The sequence below is a fragment of the Camarhynchus parvulus genome, chromosome 8 (genome assembly GCF_901933205.1).
Source record: "Camarhynchus parvulus chromosome 8, STF_HiC, whole genome shotgun sequence".
Lineage (NCBI taxonomy): Eukaryota > Metazoa > Chordata > Aves > Passeriformes > Thraupidae > Camarhynchus > Camarhynchus parvulus.
Genome location: NC_044578.1, coordinates 22,102,600 through 22,118,848, shown reverse-complemented (window position 1 = coordinate 22,118,848; position 16,249 = coordinate 22,102,600). Strand labels below are relative to the sequence as shown.

Sequence of the window (16,249 nt, the reverse complement as noted above, 5' to 3'; positions counted from 1 at the left end):
TTCCTATTAACTCAGCTTTGCTTGCAAGCCAGATGTCAAGCCCCTTTATACTCTTTATCTTCAAATTCTGGACTTTCAAGATAAAAGGCAAAAAAATCCATGCATATTCAGTCCACACACACTCCCACCACCTAAGTCATCTCAACCATTATCTGCTTAGTATTCCCTCATGATCTATTTGCCTTCAGCTTTCATGGCTAAACCAAAGCTGACTTGGCTTGCAATTTCACTGATACAGTCATCGATCAAAGCAAGGATCGTTCCCCTCCCCAAAAACCCATGAGGAAAAAAAACAGCTAATAAAAATAACCAAACCCAAAGCTGTTATTTCCTCACAAGAGGCATTTACCTGAAATTTAACAATTCCCACGGCCAGCCTCCTCCTGCGCCGGCGGGCGAGGAAGGCGCGGGCGTTTCTCTGGATGACGGCGGCGGCGCGGTGCCTGCGGCTCAGCCAGGCTCGCACGGCGCGCTGCAGCCGCACCACTCTGCCGCGGTCCCGCACAAACCGCCGGCGCTGCGCCTGCGCTCGGAACCAGCTCTGTGCGAAATGAAAGCACCCTTCTGGTTACTTAGAACACTTCCCCTAGGTTCCCTTTTCACACCCTAAATAAGCACTGATAAAAAGTGAGCATTTTAACATGAGCTTTGATAGATACAGGCACTATAAACATCACCAGTCATAAATGACCTCCATGGCTCTGATTGGCCTTGGGTAGCTGGAAATGCAAGACTGCAGAATGAAATCTTAACTGGGAGCCACTAATCTACAGAATTAATTCACAGATTGACCAGGTTGGAAGAGACCTTCAAGATCATCAAGTCCAACCCATGCCCCAACACCTCAACTAGACCATGACACCAAGTGCCACATCCAGTCTTTTTTTAAACACATCTAGGGATGGTGACTCCATCACCTCCCTGGGCAGACCATTCCAGAACTTTATCACCCTTTCTGTAAAAAACCTTTTCCTAATATCCAACCTCTATTTCCCTTGATGCACTAGGGAAGCGTTCTGAGGAGAGAAGGGTAGAGGAGTGGATAGATAGAATGGCTTTCAGTTAGAAGGGACCTACAATGATCATCCAGATCAACTGTCTGACCAAAAGACAAAATATGTAACTCTCCCAATTTACACTTGTGTCCAGCATTACTATGCCCTAGGAGTTCTCTCTTGGTTGGCTTTCAAGGAGAACGACCATTCCACTTTTCTCATTTTCCAGCTCTGTTTCTTCCCTTCTATAAACAAAGAAGGGAGACAGGGTGTGCTAAATCAGAGCAAAAAAACCCTTTTCCATCGATTTTCTCTTGCCTTAAAGGGAAAACCTAACTTATGGGGAGAAATAACAGATTTTTATAAATGGAGAATTAGTAGGGCAAAGTTTGCCATGGCATCCTTGACCAGAGAACAGCTATTTCAGAGCTCCCATTTCAGCCTTTCCATTTATCCAGCGATGGCTTCCCATACTGGAACTAAGCTAATGGTCAATTTGGAGACCTGCGAATAATTTTTACACTTTCGTAGTGTTGCAATACAGACCTGATTTTGATATTTTTTTAAGTAAGTAAAACCTGGTTTTATTAAAATGCTGCAACCTACACAGGCTCTGATACCACTGGCAGATCAGAAGCATCCAACCAAATAAATCCCAGTATCCCAAGGGATTGTTTGTGTAAGGAGATGCTCTACATTTCACAAACCTTACAGGTTGTTGTGTCTGATCTTTTCTACTTCCAGTACGACATAAAGAAATAGGCCAAGACAGCACTCAGATTTCTTTAGCAAGCTTGATGGTCTCAAGGAAACAAACTTTCTTATCAATTCTCCGCTTTAAAATGCTTAAGCCTCCAGAGCTTGCTCAGCTGTGTATAAGCAGCATTATTTAATAAATCACAGTCTCCATAATTTAACTTTATTTTCACATGTGAAGGAACTACATTGTCTTAATGCTACAGCTTAGCTCATAGAAAGCAAGTTAGACTGTTACACAAATCATTCAGCCTTAATCAGACCAACCTGTATTATAAGAACAGATGAGATCTGGGTTTGTGCAAGTTTTATGGTGAGGTGAAGCCTGTAGGCCCTTTGAATTTTAATTGCAGAGATATGATGATATGCAGCTGCTGTAAAATAAAGAAGTCTTTTCTTTTGTTTTTGTTCTGAAATCTGTAGAAGGAAAACAAAATGGGAAACATCATTAATTTTCATACTCTGAGGTAGCTGGATGTCCACAGAAAGAACACAGTCCACAGCAATACACTGAAAATCACCTCAGAACTAAAGTAAGCTACCACTGCAGTACTAGGTCTCAGAGTCACAGAGAAGTGATTGTAAGAAACATCATCAATACATGGCAGAGAACAATTCCACTGCAAGCCTAGGTGTATGAATTATCAATTATAGGTAAGCCACAAAGATCTCAGAAGCTAAAACAACACCTAACAGTGAAAATCTACTTTAGTTCTAAAGAATTGTAAGAAAAGGCTTAAACTGTGTTTGATATATTCTGACCCCAACCAATACTCAGAGCAGCCAACAAGAACTTAATTTCAACACCAAGAAATCAAGTTTTCCTCTCCTTGCCAGTCAGAATTAATGGTAAAACAGCTCTAGAGATACTTTACATCCAAAGCAAAGTTTTAATTTGAATTATACCAACCTTTTTCCTGACTAAATAACCCCGGATAAATGCTTGCAGTTTAATGACAGCTCTTCTAGTCTTATTGTATTTCATAAATTGAAGCCTGCCTTCCTGCCAAGCCCGCAGATGTTTTTGGATAATTACAGCAGCAGCCTTTTGTTGAACAAATTTCCTTCTTGCCTTGAAACCTCTATATGCATTTTGGATCAGACATGCAGCCTGGTGCTTCTGAAAAAGATACTAAAGAATGCACTGATAATTAAAATTTGTTCATTCATGTCAGGATCAATATACATTTATTTTTAGTTCTAGAGATTTTTTTCCATCATAAGAACAAAAATGGAATGAGAGGTACAAATAAACTCATACAGTAGCAGTTTATATAAAATGCACTTTTCACAGTCTGGAAGGTCTTTTCATTTACCTAAATGGGGTCAAAATATGGGCTTAATCTTTTGCATGCAATAAAGCCAGCAGAAAATTTGGCACTTTATTTTGGTATCTGTATATAGAGGGATAATTCAACAATTGGAACTGTTCAAAATCAAGAATCAACCCTGTTGCTTAAAGCAAAAAAATATTTAATATTTTGGAGATTTGTTCAAATCAAAGGTGTTCAATCTTTGCTCAGCTTCCACCTTTTCTACACTTCTGCCCCTTGATGACGAAAATCACTCAAATACATTGAAAACTTTTCAAGTAACCATGACACATCATGGTGCAAGTGAAAACATACCTCTCTTAGAAGTCTCCTGGCCCTGTACTGCCTGTATGCCAGCTGGATCTTAACTGCAGCACTCCTGGTTGCCAGAAACTGCTGCCGGAGCCTTCGCGCGGCACAGGTCGCTCTCCAGAATCTTTGGATGGTAAGGGCACAGGACTTCATTTGCAAAAACCTAACATGGAAATGCATTTTTAAGTAAGAAAACAGTGATGGTTTATGAAATCATTGAGACAGATATTGGGAAAGCACAGCTTTTCTCAACCAGATCTTGGAACACAAGAAAACGGGAATCGCCAGCAGCACTGGCACAAAGACTGATTGTAAACAGAAGACACTTTCTGGTTTCCCACAGGAGGTATTTCCCTAACTTACTGCCAAAGGAGGCTGGGGAGGGACACAGCAGTTTGAAAGGCATTGGACAGACTAACATGCAACAGGTCCATAAAAGGATATTAACAGGAATAGGCAGGGATGTTTAAAAAGCACGGATGCTGAGGGAGGACCTTGTATCACTGAACAGCATCCCCTACTGCTACTGGCATGGGACAGTTCAGAATGAGATGAGCTACCAGGCTGATCTCATAGCAAAATAAACATAAACCAGTTTAACTATTCCATTGTGGATTAAAATGAAATAGTTTTTCAACCTACAAGTAATATGCTAGAATTTCAACAATATCCAGAACATTTTTCTTGCAAAAGAGAGAAGTGAAAAAGAGATCAAGGCCTACTCTTTCTAGAGCCCCAATACACATAATTTAAATTTGTGAAGGAGCATCCATTCCAGGAAAACAATTAAATGTAATGAAAATCTTGTGCAAAAGAGAAACCCCACCTGCACAAATAGGGTTACACCCACACATGTTACAAGGATGCTGCAGGGGCAGAGCCTGAGAAGCTGAAGAGTTCTACAGAGTGCAGTGCAGCACTAAATAATCACATAACAAAAGCTTTGAGAAGTGGAATGATGCATCTCAGATGGGGTATTACCGAGTCTGCAGCTGTCTGGCTCTGAAGTGCCTCTGGATAACCAGGGTAGCTCTCAGCACAGATATGTATTCCTTCCGTGCCTTGTGACCTCGGAACCAGGCTTGGATGACTCGTGCTGCTCTCATTTTGCTCACCCACTGCCTGGCTTTATAACCTCTGTATGCTGCCTATCAGAAAAATAAAAATTAAAAAATCAGAACTGTTAATGGAATTAACAAAATTAAAAAGAAAAATATCATATCAATAGGAACAATTTTTGGGATTTATATCTCTAAAATACTAAGAATATTTAAGTTCTCACAACTAGAAGATGTTTTCAAAAGCAAGTGAAACATATTCAGGGAAATACTACAAATGCCACTCCTTAATATTAGTCTGCAAAAATAACTATTGTGAAAAAACAAATACAAAAGATTAAAAAACCCAAAGAAACACTCAGTAAAAATCACTTTAATGATTACCTGAATTGTAATGGCAGCTTTTTTCATTTGATGGAATCTGTGTTGATCAATATTTCGCATCCGATGGGCTCTGTAGTGCTGCTGTATTAACACAGCAGAAAATTTGCACAGAAGATATTTCTGTCTCTGAATAAATCCACGGAAAGAGGCCTTCAAAGAAAAAGACAAAGTAGGAATATTTCACCATTTGCATCATATCAGCTGGGAATGTTTGCATATATGTATGTACAGCTGTACTCACTGGCTTGTTATAAAAACAACAATGAAATAAACATATTTGCAATGTCAAAAGTAATTCTTTTTTTCTACCTTTTAAGGAAAGTAACCATCCTTATATTGTTCAGGATGTAGAAGTTAAACATTCAGAAAAAAACCAAGCAGCTACCAATCCCCCCAAAACATGGAGGTAAGGAAAGCACATCTGATTTCTATCAGTTAAGTGGAGCATGTGGTCTCCATGGTTGGAGTAAAGCCAACCTAAGACATTCACATAGAATCCTAGAATGGTTTGGGTTGGAAGGGACCTTTAAAGATGCTCTAGTTCCAACCCACTCAACATGGGCAGGGATACCCATTAGATCAGGGTTCTCAGGGCCACAAATTATTGTGAGAGATTATTTATTTCCCCTTCTTCCTTGATTTGGGGGAATTTCCCTCCTTACATTCCTCTTCAAAATGTCAGTTAGGCACTTTGATTAGTCTAGGGTCAATTAGTAAACCTAGGAAGACTAACATGATTGATTTACTCACACATTCCTAAACATGAGTCCTTAAGAATGCAGCAATCATGGTTTTTGCCATTCATGTCACTTTATTCCCACTACCAGTGCCCTTCTCATGAAGAGAGATTTCACTCATATTCCCATCAAAGAAAACATTCATTAGGCCACTAATATTTAGAGGTGAAATTCAGTTGTCTTAAAGAACCTTATTTCTGTGTACTGTGGTAGTAAGCTTTATACATCTGCCCTGTAGTACACTTCAGAAACTGATTCTACTGCGGTTTTCAAGAACACTAAATCCTTAAAACACCTACAAATGAAAAACAAACACCTAAATCCCAGTACTATTCATTCAGAAGTACCTGAATTTTAATGGTGCTTTCTTTCATTTTGTGAAACCTCGTCTTTTGGATGTATCCTCTGACTGTGGCCTGCACAAGGACAATGTTCCTGCGGGTTTGTAGGTAAGCCATTCTCTGGTGCTTCACAGTCAGGTGGGATCGGTAGTGCCGCTGCAGGACAACTGCTGCTCTTCTATAGCTCATGTACTGTGACTTACATTTATGCATTAAGTAATAGGATTGCAATGTAACAGCTGCTGCTCTGAGCTGGATGTATTTTCTACGCTGCAGAGCCATCTGAAGAAAAGACTGAATCTTTCTTGCGGCTCGTAGCTGCTTTGCTGTTTTTCTTGCTTTCATAGCTCGGAAGGCAGACTGAATAACCACTATGGCTTGTCTTTGAGCCAAGTACTGTGCCTTCTGTGCACGAGCCCTGAGACATGATCTGTACCACCTCTGAACAGCCACTGCTGAGCTCCGGAGCAGTGCATAGCGGGTCCGGGCTCTCCAGCATCGGAACGCGGACTGGATCGTCACTGCTGCTGATTGCTGGGCAAGAAAGCGCCTCCTCTCCACACACATTCGTAGGAACGACTGAATGCGCCGTGCAGCCACACTGGCTTTATACAACTGCCTGGCTTTCCTAGCACGAAAAGCAGCTTGGAGGCAAATGACAGCCTTTCTTATTTCTGCATAATTTCTCATGGCAGCTTCTCTTGCCATTTTGGCCCTGAACCTCTGCTGCGTGACTGTGGCAGCCCAGCACAGCTGTTTGTAACACCTACGCTGTACATACATGCGATAGCTGGACTGTATTACAACTGCTGAAACGTGCAGGAGTTTCAGTTCCTGCCGTGCTCTCATGCCCCTGTATGCTGCTTGAATAACAAGAACAGAATTCTTCATTGTCAGATACTTCTTGCGTTGGTTCTTTCCTTTCAAATAGGATCGGTAGTAGTTCTGTATAAGCACAGCTGCAACTCTCATATTCTGATAGGCCCTTCTGTCCCTGAGCATTCTGTAGGCTGCCTGTATTTTACTGGCAGCTGAATGCATGTGCTTGAGACTCCTCCTCACCCTGACACCTCTGTACACAGCCTGGATGCGAATAGCTGCTCTGCGGAGAGAGTGATATTCCAAAGCATGCTGCCTTGCCAGAACTAAAGCTCGGTACCTTCTCTGAAAGACAAGAGTGGCTGCTTTAAGAGAGAGATATCTCTGACGTTCTCTGAAGGCTTTAAAGTTTTTCTGAAGCACAGTTGCAGCACAGTGCATTTCTCGCTGTTGTTTCCTCACTCGCATCTCTCGAAAAGCCCTCTGGATACAAGCTGCTGCTTTCTTTAATGAAGCATAATGCTCTACAGCAATTTTCCTGAGCCTGTGGGCTCTGTACCTCCTCTGTATGAGCTGGGCTGCCCACTGAACTCTTCTGTAATGACAGTACTGCCTATACATTCGGTAGTTTCTCTGTATTGTAAGTGCTGCCTCATGTTGTCTCTTCAGGAAGCATCTTGTTTTCATTCCTCTGTAGGCAGCTTGAAGAACTAAAACAGAATTGTACAGTTTTAAGTACTTTTGTCTCTCATGCTTCCCTTCTCTGTAAGCTCGATAATGTTGCTGTATGATTACTGAAGCAAGCCTGAGTGCTTGATAAGAACTGTAAATTTTATGCATTCTTACCATTGCTTGAATAACTGTAGCAGCTTGATGCATTTGCTGCATTTTTTTCCTTACCACAAATCCTCTATAAGCAGACTGTATGATAACAGTGGCATTAAGGAGAGAGAGATATTTTTGACGCTGAATATTTGCTAGTTTACTTGCTCTGTATTTTCTCTGAATTACAATGGCAGCTGACTTAATAGAAAGAAAACGTTTTCTTTCAAGGACAGTTCTAAACCTTCTTTGAATAATCACAGCCGCTTCATTCATGGTTCTGATAAGCCTTCTTGTTTTCATACCACGGAATGCAGCCTGGATGTGCACTACAGCATTTTTCATAATCATGTAGTTGTGAACTTCTGTATCTCTCTTCTTACAAGCACGGAACCACTGCTGAATCTGCCTCGTTGCAAGCAACAGTTTTCTGAAATCCCTCTGTTGTTTGTGCATCCGATAGTAGGACTGGATTATTGCTGCTGACTGGTGCATAGTTTTTAAGCCTTGTCGGACTTTTGTGCCTCTGCAAGCAGCCTGGAGAATAATAACAGACTTCTTTAGTTCCAAGTACTTTTTGCGTTGTACTTTACCTAAACAAAATGCTCTGTATTGCCTTTGGATTCTTATTGCTGCCATTCGCATTGACTGATACTTTCTGCTCATGCAATACATCTTGAATGTGGCTTGGATGCAAACAGCTGCTTGGTGCATACACTGAACCTGTCGCCTCACTCTTACACCTCTGTAAATTGCCTGCACTTGGACTGTGACTCTTTTTAAAGACAAATACCTCTGCCTTTGACATTTAGCATGAGTAACTGCACGGTAACGCCTTTGAATGGCTACAGCTGCAGATCTAAGTCTTTCATATTCCTTCTTGACCAGGTAAGATTTGAAGGCAGCTTGTATAGTTGTAGCAGCTTTGTTTAGTTTGTTCAGTTGTCTCCTCGCAGTCATCCCACGGTAAGCAGACTGCAAGACTAAGACAGCTGCCTTAGTTTTTAGATAAACTGCACGTTGGGTTTTTTTCATACAGTAGGCTCTGTAGTATTTCTGAATCACCAAAGTGGCTTGTCTTAGTTTCTTGTATTTTATTTGATTTATGTGCATTCTGTAATAGGATTGAATAATTGTTGCAAGATGATGTTGCTTCTGAATGTTTTTTCTCACAGCTTTCCCCCTCCACAGTGCCTGAAGACGCACTGCAGCATTTCGCAGCTGAACGTATTCTCGCCGTTGTCTGTGGCCAAGAACCTTGGCTCTGTAATGCCTTTGGATGGTTAGCACAGCGTGCTTCACAAGCCTGAATTTCTTCACAGCCATGAATTTTCTGAAGGTAGACTGTATCTTAGTAGCAGCAACATGCTGTCTTTGAATCTGCTTTCGCACCCTCCAGCCACGAAAAGCTGCTTGTAAAGAAAGCACTGCTGCTCTTGTCATTAAGAAGTTCAGTCTTTGCCTCTTACCACCCTTACAATTTCTGTACCACCTCTGAATCACAATGGAGGCCTGAACCATTGCCTTATGTTTCACTCGTGCAGCATGAGCTCTAAAAGCAGCCTGAATTTTAATAGCAGCTCTGCATTCAAGTTTGAGCTTTTTGCGGGTTTTATAGCCCCTGTAGGCTGCCTGTAAGCACACAGCTGCTCTTCTAACTCGCAAGAACTCCTGCCTGTGACACTGGGTCTTTCTGCAGGCATGATAACGTTGTTGAATGACAGTGGCAGCGCCATAGATGCTTAAGTACCGCTGCCGGTCTCTTTTCATTCTGTAGCAGGCCTGAAGTAATATTGCAGCCTTCCTCCATCTTTGCATTTGTTTCCTGACAAGATAGCCTCGAACTAGAGCCTGAATTCTTATGCAACCTCTCTTCAATTTCCTATAATCTTCTTTAAACTGAAGAGCACATCTCTGAGAACGATACCTTCGCTGGACATAAAGCACTGCTTCCCTCAGTGCACAGTAACGCTTACGGACCTGCCTCATCTTTGCCAGAGCTTGAATCTTCACCGTGGCATCTCTCAAGGTTTTAAATCTCTTCCGGGCAACATAAGCACGGAAACTGGACTGAATTTTTATCACAGATCTCAGGATACAAGCCTGTCTCCTGGCTTGCATCCCTCTGTAGGCAGACTGGAGAACAATGGCAGCCAGGCGCACCCTCCGGAAAGCAGCAGCTGATTTTTTAGTGGCCACATGTGCCCTATACCGGGTTTGAATTACAGAAGCAGCATTTTTAATCTCTTTGTATCTTTTTACTTGTTGGTATTTTCTCACGTGTGACTGCAATGTAGTAACAGATTTTTTTAACTGCAGGAATCTTTGTTTCTCTCGTTTCATTCTCCACAGTGATTGAATAACACACGCTGCTTTTGCTTGTCTGTACAGCTCTCGTGCCTTCATGCCTCTAAAAGCAGCTTGAAGAACTATCGCTGCTGCACGCTTTTGCAAATAAGACTCTCTCTCACCTTTGCCCAGTTTATAAGCTCTGTAATACTGCTGAATTGTCACTATTTTTGCTCTGTGCTCCTGGTAAACACGTCTGGCCAGCTGACACCTGTACCAAGCTTGAATCTTGATAACATTTCGCTTAACGTGTAGATACTGCTTCAGGTCTCTGTGCATCCTGTACCAAGACTGTATGACAAGGGCAGCCCTCCTTCTCTTAGCCAGTTTTGAAGATTGCCATTTTTGGAAATAACTCTGAATCACCAAAGCTGCTTTAATTTTCTGCTGAATTTTGTATTTTCTCCATCTTCTGAATGCAGACTGAATAGTAAGTGCTGAAGACTTTAGGATTTGGTATCTTTGTCGATCTATTCTTGCCAACTTAGCTGCACGCAGATGTCTCTGAATTGTAACAGTAGCCCAAACAATTTGTTTATATGCAGCAACAGACTTCACCATCCTTATCCTCGCTTGTACAAAAATAACGCAGTGTCTTAGCTGTAAGTATCTTCTCCTTGCAGAGTATCTCCTCCAATAAGCCTGCAGGTAAAAAAGAAAAAAATTAGTATTTTCTTCACAGTATGTTGACTTAAGCATGAATGAGGACAGTTATCTTCAGACTTTATAAGATTTCTTATTCCTATACTTATCAGAACCACAGACTATTCTGAGTTGGAAGGTGTGACAGCTAACAGCTGCCCTGGAGGCCTCACAGTCATAGATAACAGTAATTAGAACTGGACCAGTCCCTGCCCTTAGGGAAAAGAAGTATACATCCCTAAAAAAAGGCACTGGGAACCAGGAGATTCAAATTCAAACAACAGACGCCAGCCAATCCCTGATGAGCACAGACACAGGCAGCCATTGGCCAGTGAGCTGGGTGTAACCAAATTTAGCCAATTAGGACCAACCACAAGGGTGTTGAAAGCCATATAAAAGGGAAATGTACTCAAGAAAATTGGCTATTGCTGTTGGAAATTTGGTGTGTCAAGTCACATCCATCTCAACAAGGATTGAGTCCTAGACTTGACTGAATGGCCCAGACCAGGATCAAACCCATGACTTTGGTGTTATTGGTGCCATGCTCTAACCGAGCTCATCTCTGGCTCTTAATCCCTAGGAAGTCAAATCCAGAAATCTATTTTAAAAAGAGAAAAACAGGAAAAGCTAGATGTTTTTTAAGCATTTTCAATTCTAGCAACAGCAGATTCCCTTTTACACAATCTGATAAATCAGCAATTCTTTAAAATCCAGTCTGAAAATTCTTAGGACTGAAATATTTATCTTTGGGTAATGATGCTGAAAGTATCTTGAGAAACTGAATTATCTCCCCAAACTACCATTGCCATGTCTGCCACTTTGAATGTGCCCACTGCAGGTGACATAACACTACGAGAATAATTTTAATTTTAAGTAATGTTCAGCAGCTGCAAAGAAGAAAACAAACCAACACAATCTCATCAGTCCTTACACTAATGTTTAATGTCCTGTGTTTTAATGCTTATGGTACTCCAAAATATTCACCAAGAAGGAACAATTGTTAATTTAATAGCACATTACCATCCCTCCCTAGAGAGAAAAACTTACTCAACCTTGCAAAAGCAAAGAGGAGAAAAATAATTTTAAAAAATTACATTTCATGAAAGCATTAATTGCTGCAGGCAGCACAAATGGACCTTAGCGAGGCTCTTTCTTAGAGGTTTCAAGGGGTTTCCTTGCTGTGTAATCTTGCTTTAGATTGTATTACCTGAATGACTGTGGCAGATTTATTTCTGGCTTCCTCCAGTTTTGCCTTTTTCAGATTGAAGAGAGTCCTCCTGGCCAAGTATCCTCTCCAGTGCTTCTGGATGAAAATGGCTGCATTCTCTCTCCTCAGGATGCGCCGGCGAGCCAAGAAGTTCATTGCAGATTTTTGAATTATCCGAGCAGCTCTGTCTCTTTCCTACAAATAGTAAATTTCCACTGAACATCAGCTATGGAATTTTCACTCAAATTTTTGATTTGAATAACTATCTACATCAATTTCATAAAATTATACTACATATGCACACATAAGATTAATTATAAAAATAATGCCTGCAATGTTTAAAGGGTTTTGGTTTTGATTCCTTCTCCCCACCAGCATCTTTACTATTAGTTATTTCAAAAGACTTGTAAAGGGAGAGTTTTGTCATCATTATTAAGGTTGTGTAGATTTTATACAGTAAAGAAACTGGAGATGAAAAAGCCTAAATAGAACATCTGTCCCTTGCTACACCACAGATTCTCAGAATATTTCACTTGAATACTGTTCCAACATCAATATGTAACTCAGCAAGACACAGTGGTGGCATTTATCAACCTTAAGGTATCATGGTTTTAAAGCCTTCACTAAATCTGGTATAACCATCAGAAAATCAAGATACAGAATATAAGAACACATGAAATTCAATTCAAAAGACTGGTGAAGCGTGGCTCCTTAACAAAAATAGTAAATCCATGCAGAAGTTTAATTTACTCCTCTCATCTTATAGACATTAATAGGAATTAACTATTTCTTTAGTTTTAAGGAAGCAGTGCAACTATTTTATATTTGAAATACTGGGAGAAGAGCTTAAGGGGTGACACACAAAAAATAACAGTAGCCTCTAAACACCTGTAGGTACTTCAGAAGTCTAAAAGAAATGTGGAGTTTAGTAGATTACACCACCAAGAAGGCCACATATTTTTATAATAGAAATGGCACTCATTAGTTTAAATGCCAATATAAGTCCAACAGACCCGTATTTTCCATTGAATTTATATTCTCTTTTTTTCTTAATGTAGAAACTATGAATACTGCACAAGCAAAGAGTACCTGAAAGAGTTTCAGTTCCCTTTTCAGCCTGTACTTCCTCCAAGCAGCCTGAATTAAACGTGCAGCTCGGGTTTCTTGGCGAAGATCGAGGAGCCGCGAACACAGAAATGACAGGTAGGTGATAACAACCTGCAGAAACACACAACACAGCAGGGTAAGGCTGTACAAAAGAGCAGGACACGAGGGCAGAACATGTTTATACCAACTCTAAAGGCATTTTTACCTTCTCATCAGGAATTGTATTTGACATGTCTGCATGATGAATCATTGCTGGTATCCCACCTAGGTCAGAAACTGCAGCATTGATCAGCTGGAAGTTCTGCTTTTCATTGTCCAGGAGTTCCTTGTATAGGACTGAAGGAGTCATAGCTTTGTAAAGATAAAACATTAGTCAAATCAAATTGTGCAAAGAAATAGATTTAATATGAACTTCTGTACATCAAATAACTCACTTTCATCAAATGTTTCTTCCACAGCATTTAGAGAAGTGTCAGACTCAGATGAGGAGGAGGAGTTTAGTCCCACTGTAACAGTTCTTGAACATTCTACAGTTTGAGTTGTTCTTTGGCACACAGCTTCCAAAGGCATGTAACAGGGGTGATAGTGATGAATCAAATAACATAATACTCTGCCATCTGAGAAACACACTGTGAAGTTTTCCACCTGTCAAATAAAATACAAATTCCTTGCATTTTTGTACTAGTCAATTAGTATAAACTGGATATAGAATTCTTCTCTTGTACCTTTAAATGTGAAAAAGTGCAAATTACTTCTAACAAAAAAAAATTTAAGTAGCTAGTGCTTCCTTTGAACATTTACTGTACAGTGACATACAGCTGTGAGACCCCAGAAGCAAAAGAGATGTGAGTCATTATACACTGAATCTACAAGGGAAATAACTATGAAACAAATCTTTCTACAGCAGGATCCCAAATAAACTTCTACAGGTACCTTTACACTAGTAATTGGATTATACTTTCAATGTAGAAATAAGTTCTGAATTTGAATCAGTCCTAAAAGCTCTGTTTTACTCTTTAGAAAGACTAGCAGCTGCTACTGTATTCTGACCAGCCAGGTCTCTGACCAGAGTTCCCTTCTTGGAATGAGCAAACATTTCTCTTCTAAACAAACATCTGAGGAGATGAATTGACCTTATCCCAAAAATTAGTTTAGTTTTCATAGCTTTTAAAAACACTGGAAATTCTATGCACAAATACTTTTAAAATGAAGACTCATTAAAAGTCCACAAACAACTCCCATTCCAGCAAAAAATGTTCAATTTTTAAAAAAAGCATGTGTATGCACAAGACTAATTGGAAGGGAAAATTTTTTGCTCAGATTTGTTTAAAAAGAGAGGTGCAGCTAAACTCACAGAACAATGGTTACTTCAAACCAGATTAAACAAACTCCAGAAGAATATTAACAAATAATTGCCATTGACTTCTACTACATATTTGATGGTTTGAAGAACTCTGCTCTGTAAAGGATTACAACAGCACAGGGTGTGCTTGTGGAAGTGTACACAAAACTATTTACCTTGATATTATAAAATCTACAAACAGCATTAACCCATGCCATCAGCAGCTTCACATTTTCACTGTAAGTCTGTGATGAGAAGTTACTACTGTCTTTCTGTACTCTAAAAGAATTTTGAGAAGTCTTCATAGCACCCAATAGTGCTTTTGTCTTGTGTGTGTTCTTCAAAAACTCAATTTCTTCTTTTAAATGTTCCACATTCAGAAAAACATCCACCTGTTAGGAAAAAAACCAAAAAATGGACATGTTAACAGTCTGACATGTCCTGCATTAGAGCTGTTGGATACAGAGCTTTAGACATGGCATTTTGAAGAGAATCTACACAGAAGAGGCACCCCTTAGCAGCACCTGCCTCACAATCAGTAGTGGATAATCTGGATTTGCCAGCATAGATGGCAGGTAAAAAACCCTAAATCTACCCTTTCCACTGTTCTGTGTAAAAGAGTTACTGCATTAGTTAATAGTAGAAGCAGGGCCATTCCCTCTGTAATTTCAGTGTGCTTCTCAGAGGAAACAAAAATTTCAGAGTCCTGCCTGCAGTTCCCCTGAGCCCAGGTACCAATCCTCCTCCTTTAAGGGATTCCAAAAGGACTTGAGCTGGTTGGAGAACAAGCAGCATAGCCACAGGGCTTGGATAAAGCCACTACTCACTCAAGTTATTTCTCTGATCAAAAGCAATGCAACTGTGACACATGCATCAGAAGAACGAACTGAAGGAAGTTAAGTAGTTAATAGTGTAACAGTATTCAAGAAAGACAATACAATAAAAACCAAATATAATTATTTTCTATCGTGTGATTCTTCCGTAGCTGAAGTCTTTAATATTCTTTCTTTACATATACTTAATTGCACTTACATTCCTGACTACTTAGTGGTGACATTCCACCTCAACTTTTATCTTATTTTGTCTTTCATACAATACATCATGTTCCTTCCAACTGGATTTGTCAGTTGGACACTTATTTTTAAAATGTCCTCTGACTCAAGTTAACTCTTAAAACAATCTTAAGAAAACTATTTTTACTTCCTCTACTAACTTTTGAAATGTCATTGCAGTAATGCCTAAGAAATCTTCATTGTTATTTCAAGGACGTTTCATCAACTGTTTCAGATAAAGTAAGAAAAGTAGAAGAGCTGTACCTTCAGAGATTATATTGCCTAGCAATGTAACCTCAAAATGTCCTTTTCAGTTATTAAGAGTCTACCTGCAGTTTGCAATCAACATTATTTTACTTTTGAGTATCAATTCTGCTACTGTATGGCATAAATTCACTTTTTTCCAAAAACTTGAACCAATGTATAAGAAAAAGCACAGTTAAAACATCCAAGCTGTATTGTTAGGGAACAATTAACAGTTTAGTAAAGTTTACATGGAGCTTTGAATGCACAAAGCAAATCATTTCAGTCTAAAATTTGATTAGTAGAAGCTTTCACAGACATCAGATATGCCTGAAAGAGTGGTGTTTTCATTATTACTCCTTTGTAACTAGAAAAAACAAACAAAATAAACAATTGAATAGTACCTGGAAGGCAAAGACAATTTTCCACAGCAGTGCTAATGTTCGTTCCCTGTGTCTATCCACAATATCCCTGGAGTCAATTGAAGCACCTATCAAGTAAAACAAGGGATTAAAGCATGCAGTAGTTATCTGATGAACTTAGAATAACCCTGATTTCTAGGCCTTACCAGTTTCATCTTTCAAGTGCACTCCTCGCTCTTTAAGGACATTGAGAACAATATCCACATTATGCATCTTCTGTAGCCGACTGATTGCAGGAACTCTCAGTTGTTTTGAAAGACTCCAGTTTTTGGTCAGAAGCTCCACTGTTCTCCTAACAAAGGTAATTGCATGGTTTAATGCCTCTGATGAGCTCACATTAAATATGAT

General features: G+C 39.8%; 1 protein-coding gene across 1 annotated transcript in view; it reads right to left on the bottom strand.

The window, feature by feature from the left end:
- ASPM (abnormal spindle microtubule assembly) overlaps positions 1 to 16,249 on the bottom strand; it is a 28,968-nt gene that overhangs the window by 4,877 nt on the left and 7,842 nt on the right. Inside the window, exons 11-24 of the mRNA XM_030953199.1 lie at positions 16,048 to 16,193; positions 15,884 to 15,969; positions 14,361 to 14,576; positions 13,277 to 13,487; positions 13,048 to 13,193; positions 12,825 to 12,953; positions 11,736 to 11,930; positions 5,903 to 10,528; positions 4,819 to 4,968; positions 4,358 to 4,524; positions 3,380 to 3,539; positions 2,662 to 2,883; positions 2,019 to 2,168; positions 350 to 541 (exon numbers count right to left, since the gene is read on the bottom strand). Coding sequence (XP_030809059.1) covers positions 350 to 541; positions 2,019 to 2,168; positions 2,662 to 2,883; positions 3,380 to 3,539; positions 4,358 to 4,524; positions 4,819 to 4,968; positions 5,903 to 10,528; positions 11,736 to 11,930; positions 12,825 to 12,953; positions 13,048 to 13,193; positions 13,277 to 13,487; positions 14,361 to 14,576; positions 15,884 to 15,969; positions 16,048 to 16,193 — 6,796 coding nt within the window. The remainder of the gene's footprint in view (positions 1 to 349; positions 542 to 2,018; positions 2,169 to 2,661; positions 2,884 to 3,379; positions 3,540 to 4,357; positions 4,525 to 4,818; positions 4,969 to 5,902; positions 10,529 to 11,735; positions 11,931 to 12,824; positions 12,954 to 13,047; positions 13,194 to 13,276; positions 13,488 to 14,360; positions 14,577 to 15,883; positions 15,970 to 16,047; positions 16,194 to 16,249) is intronic.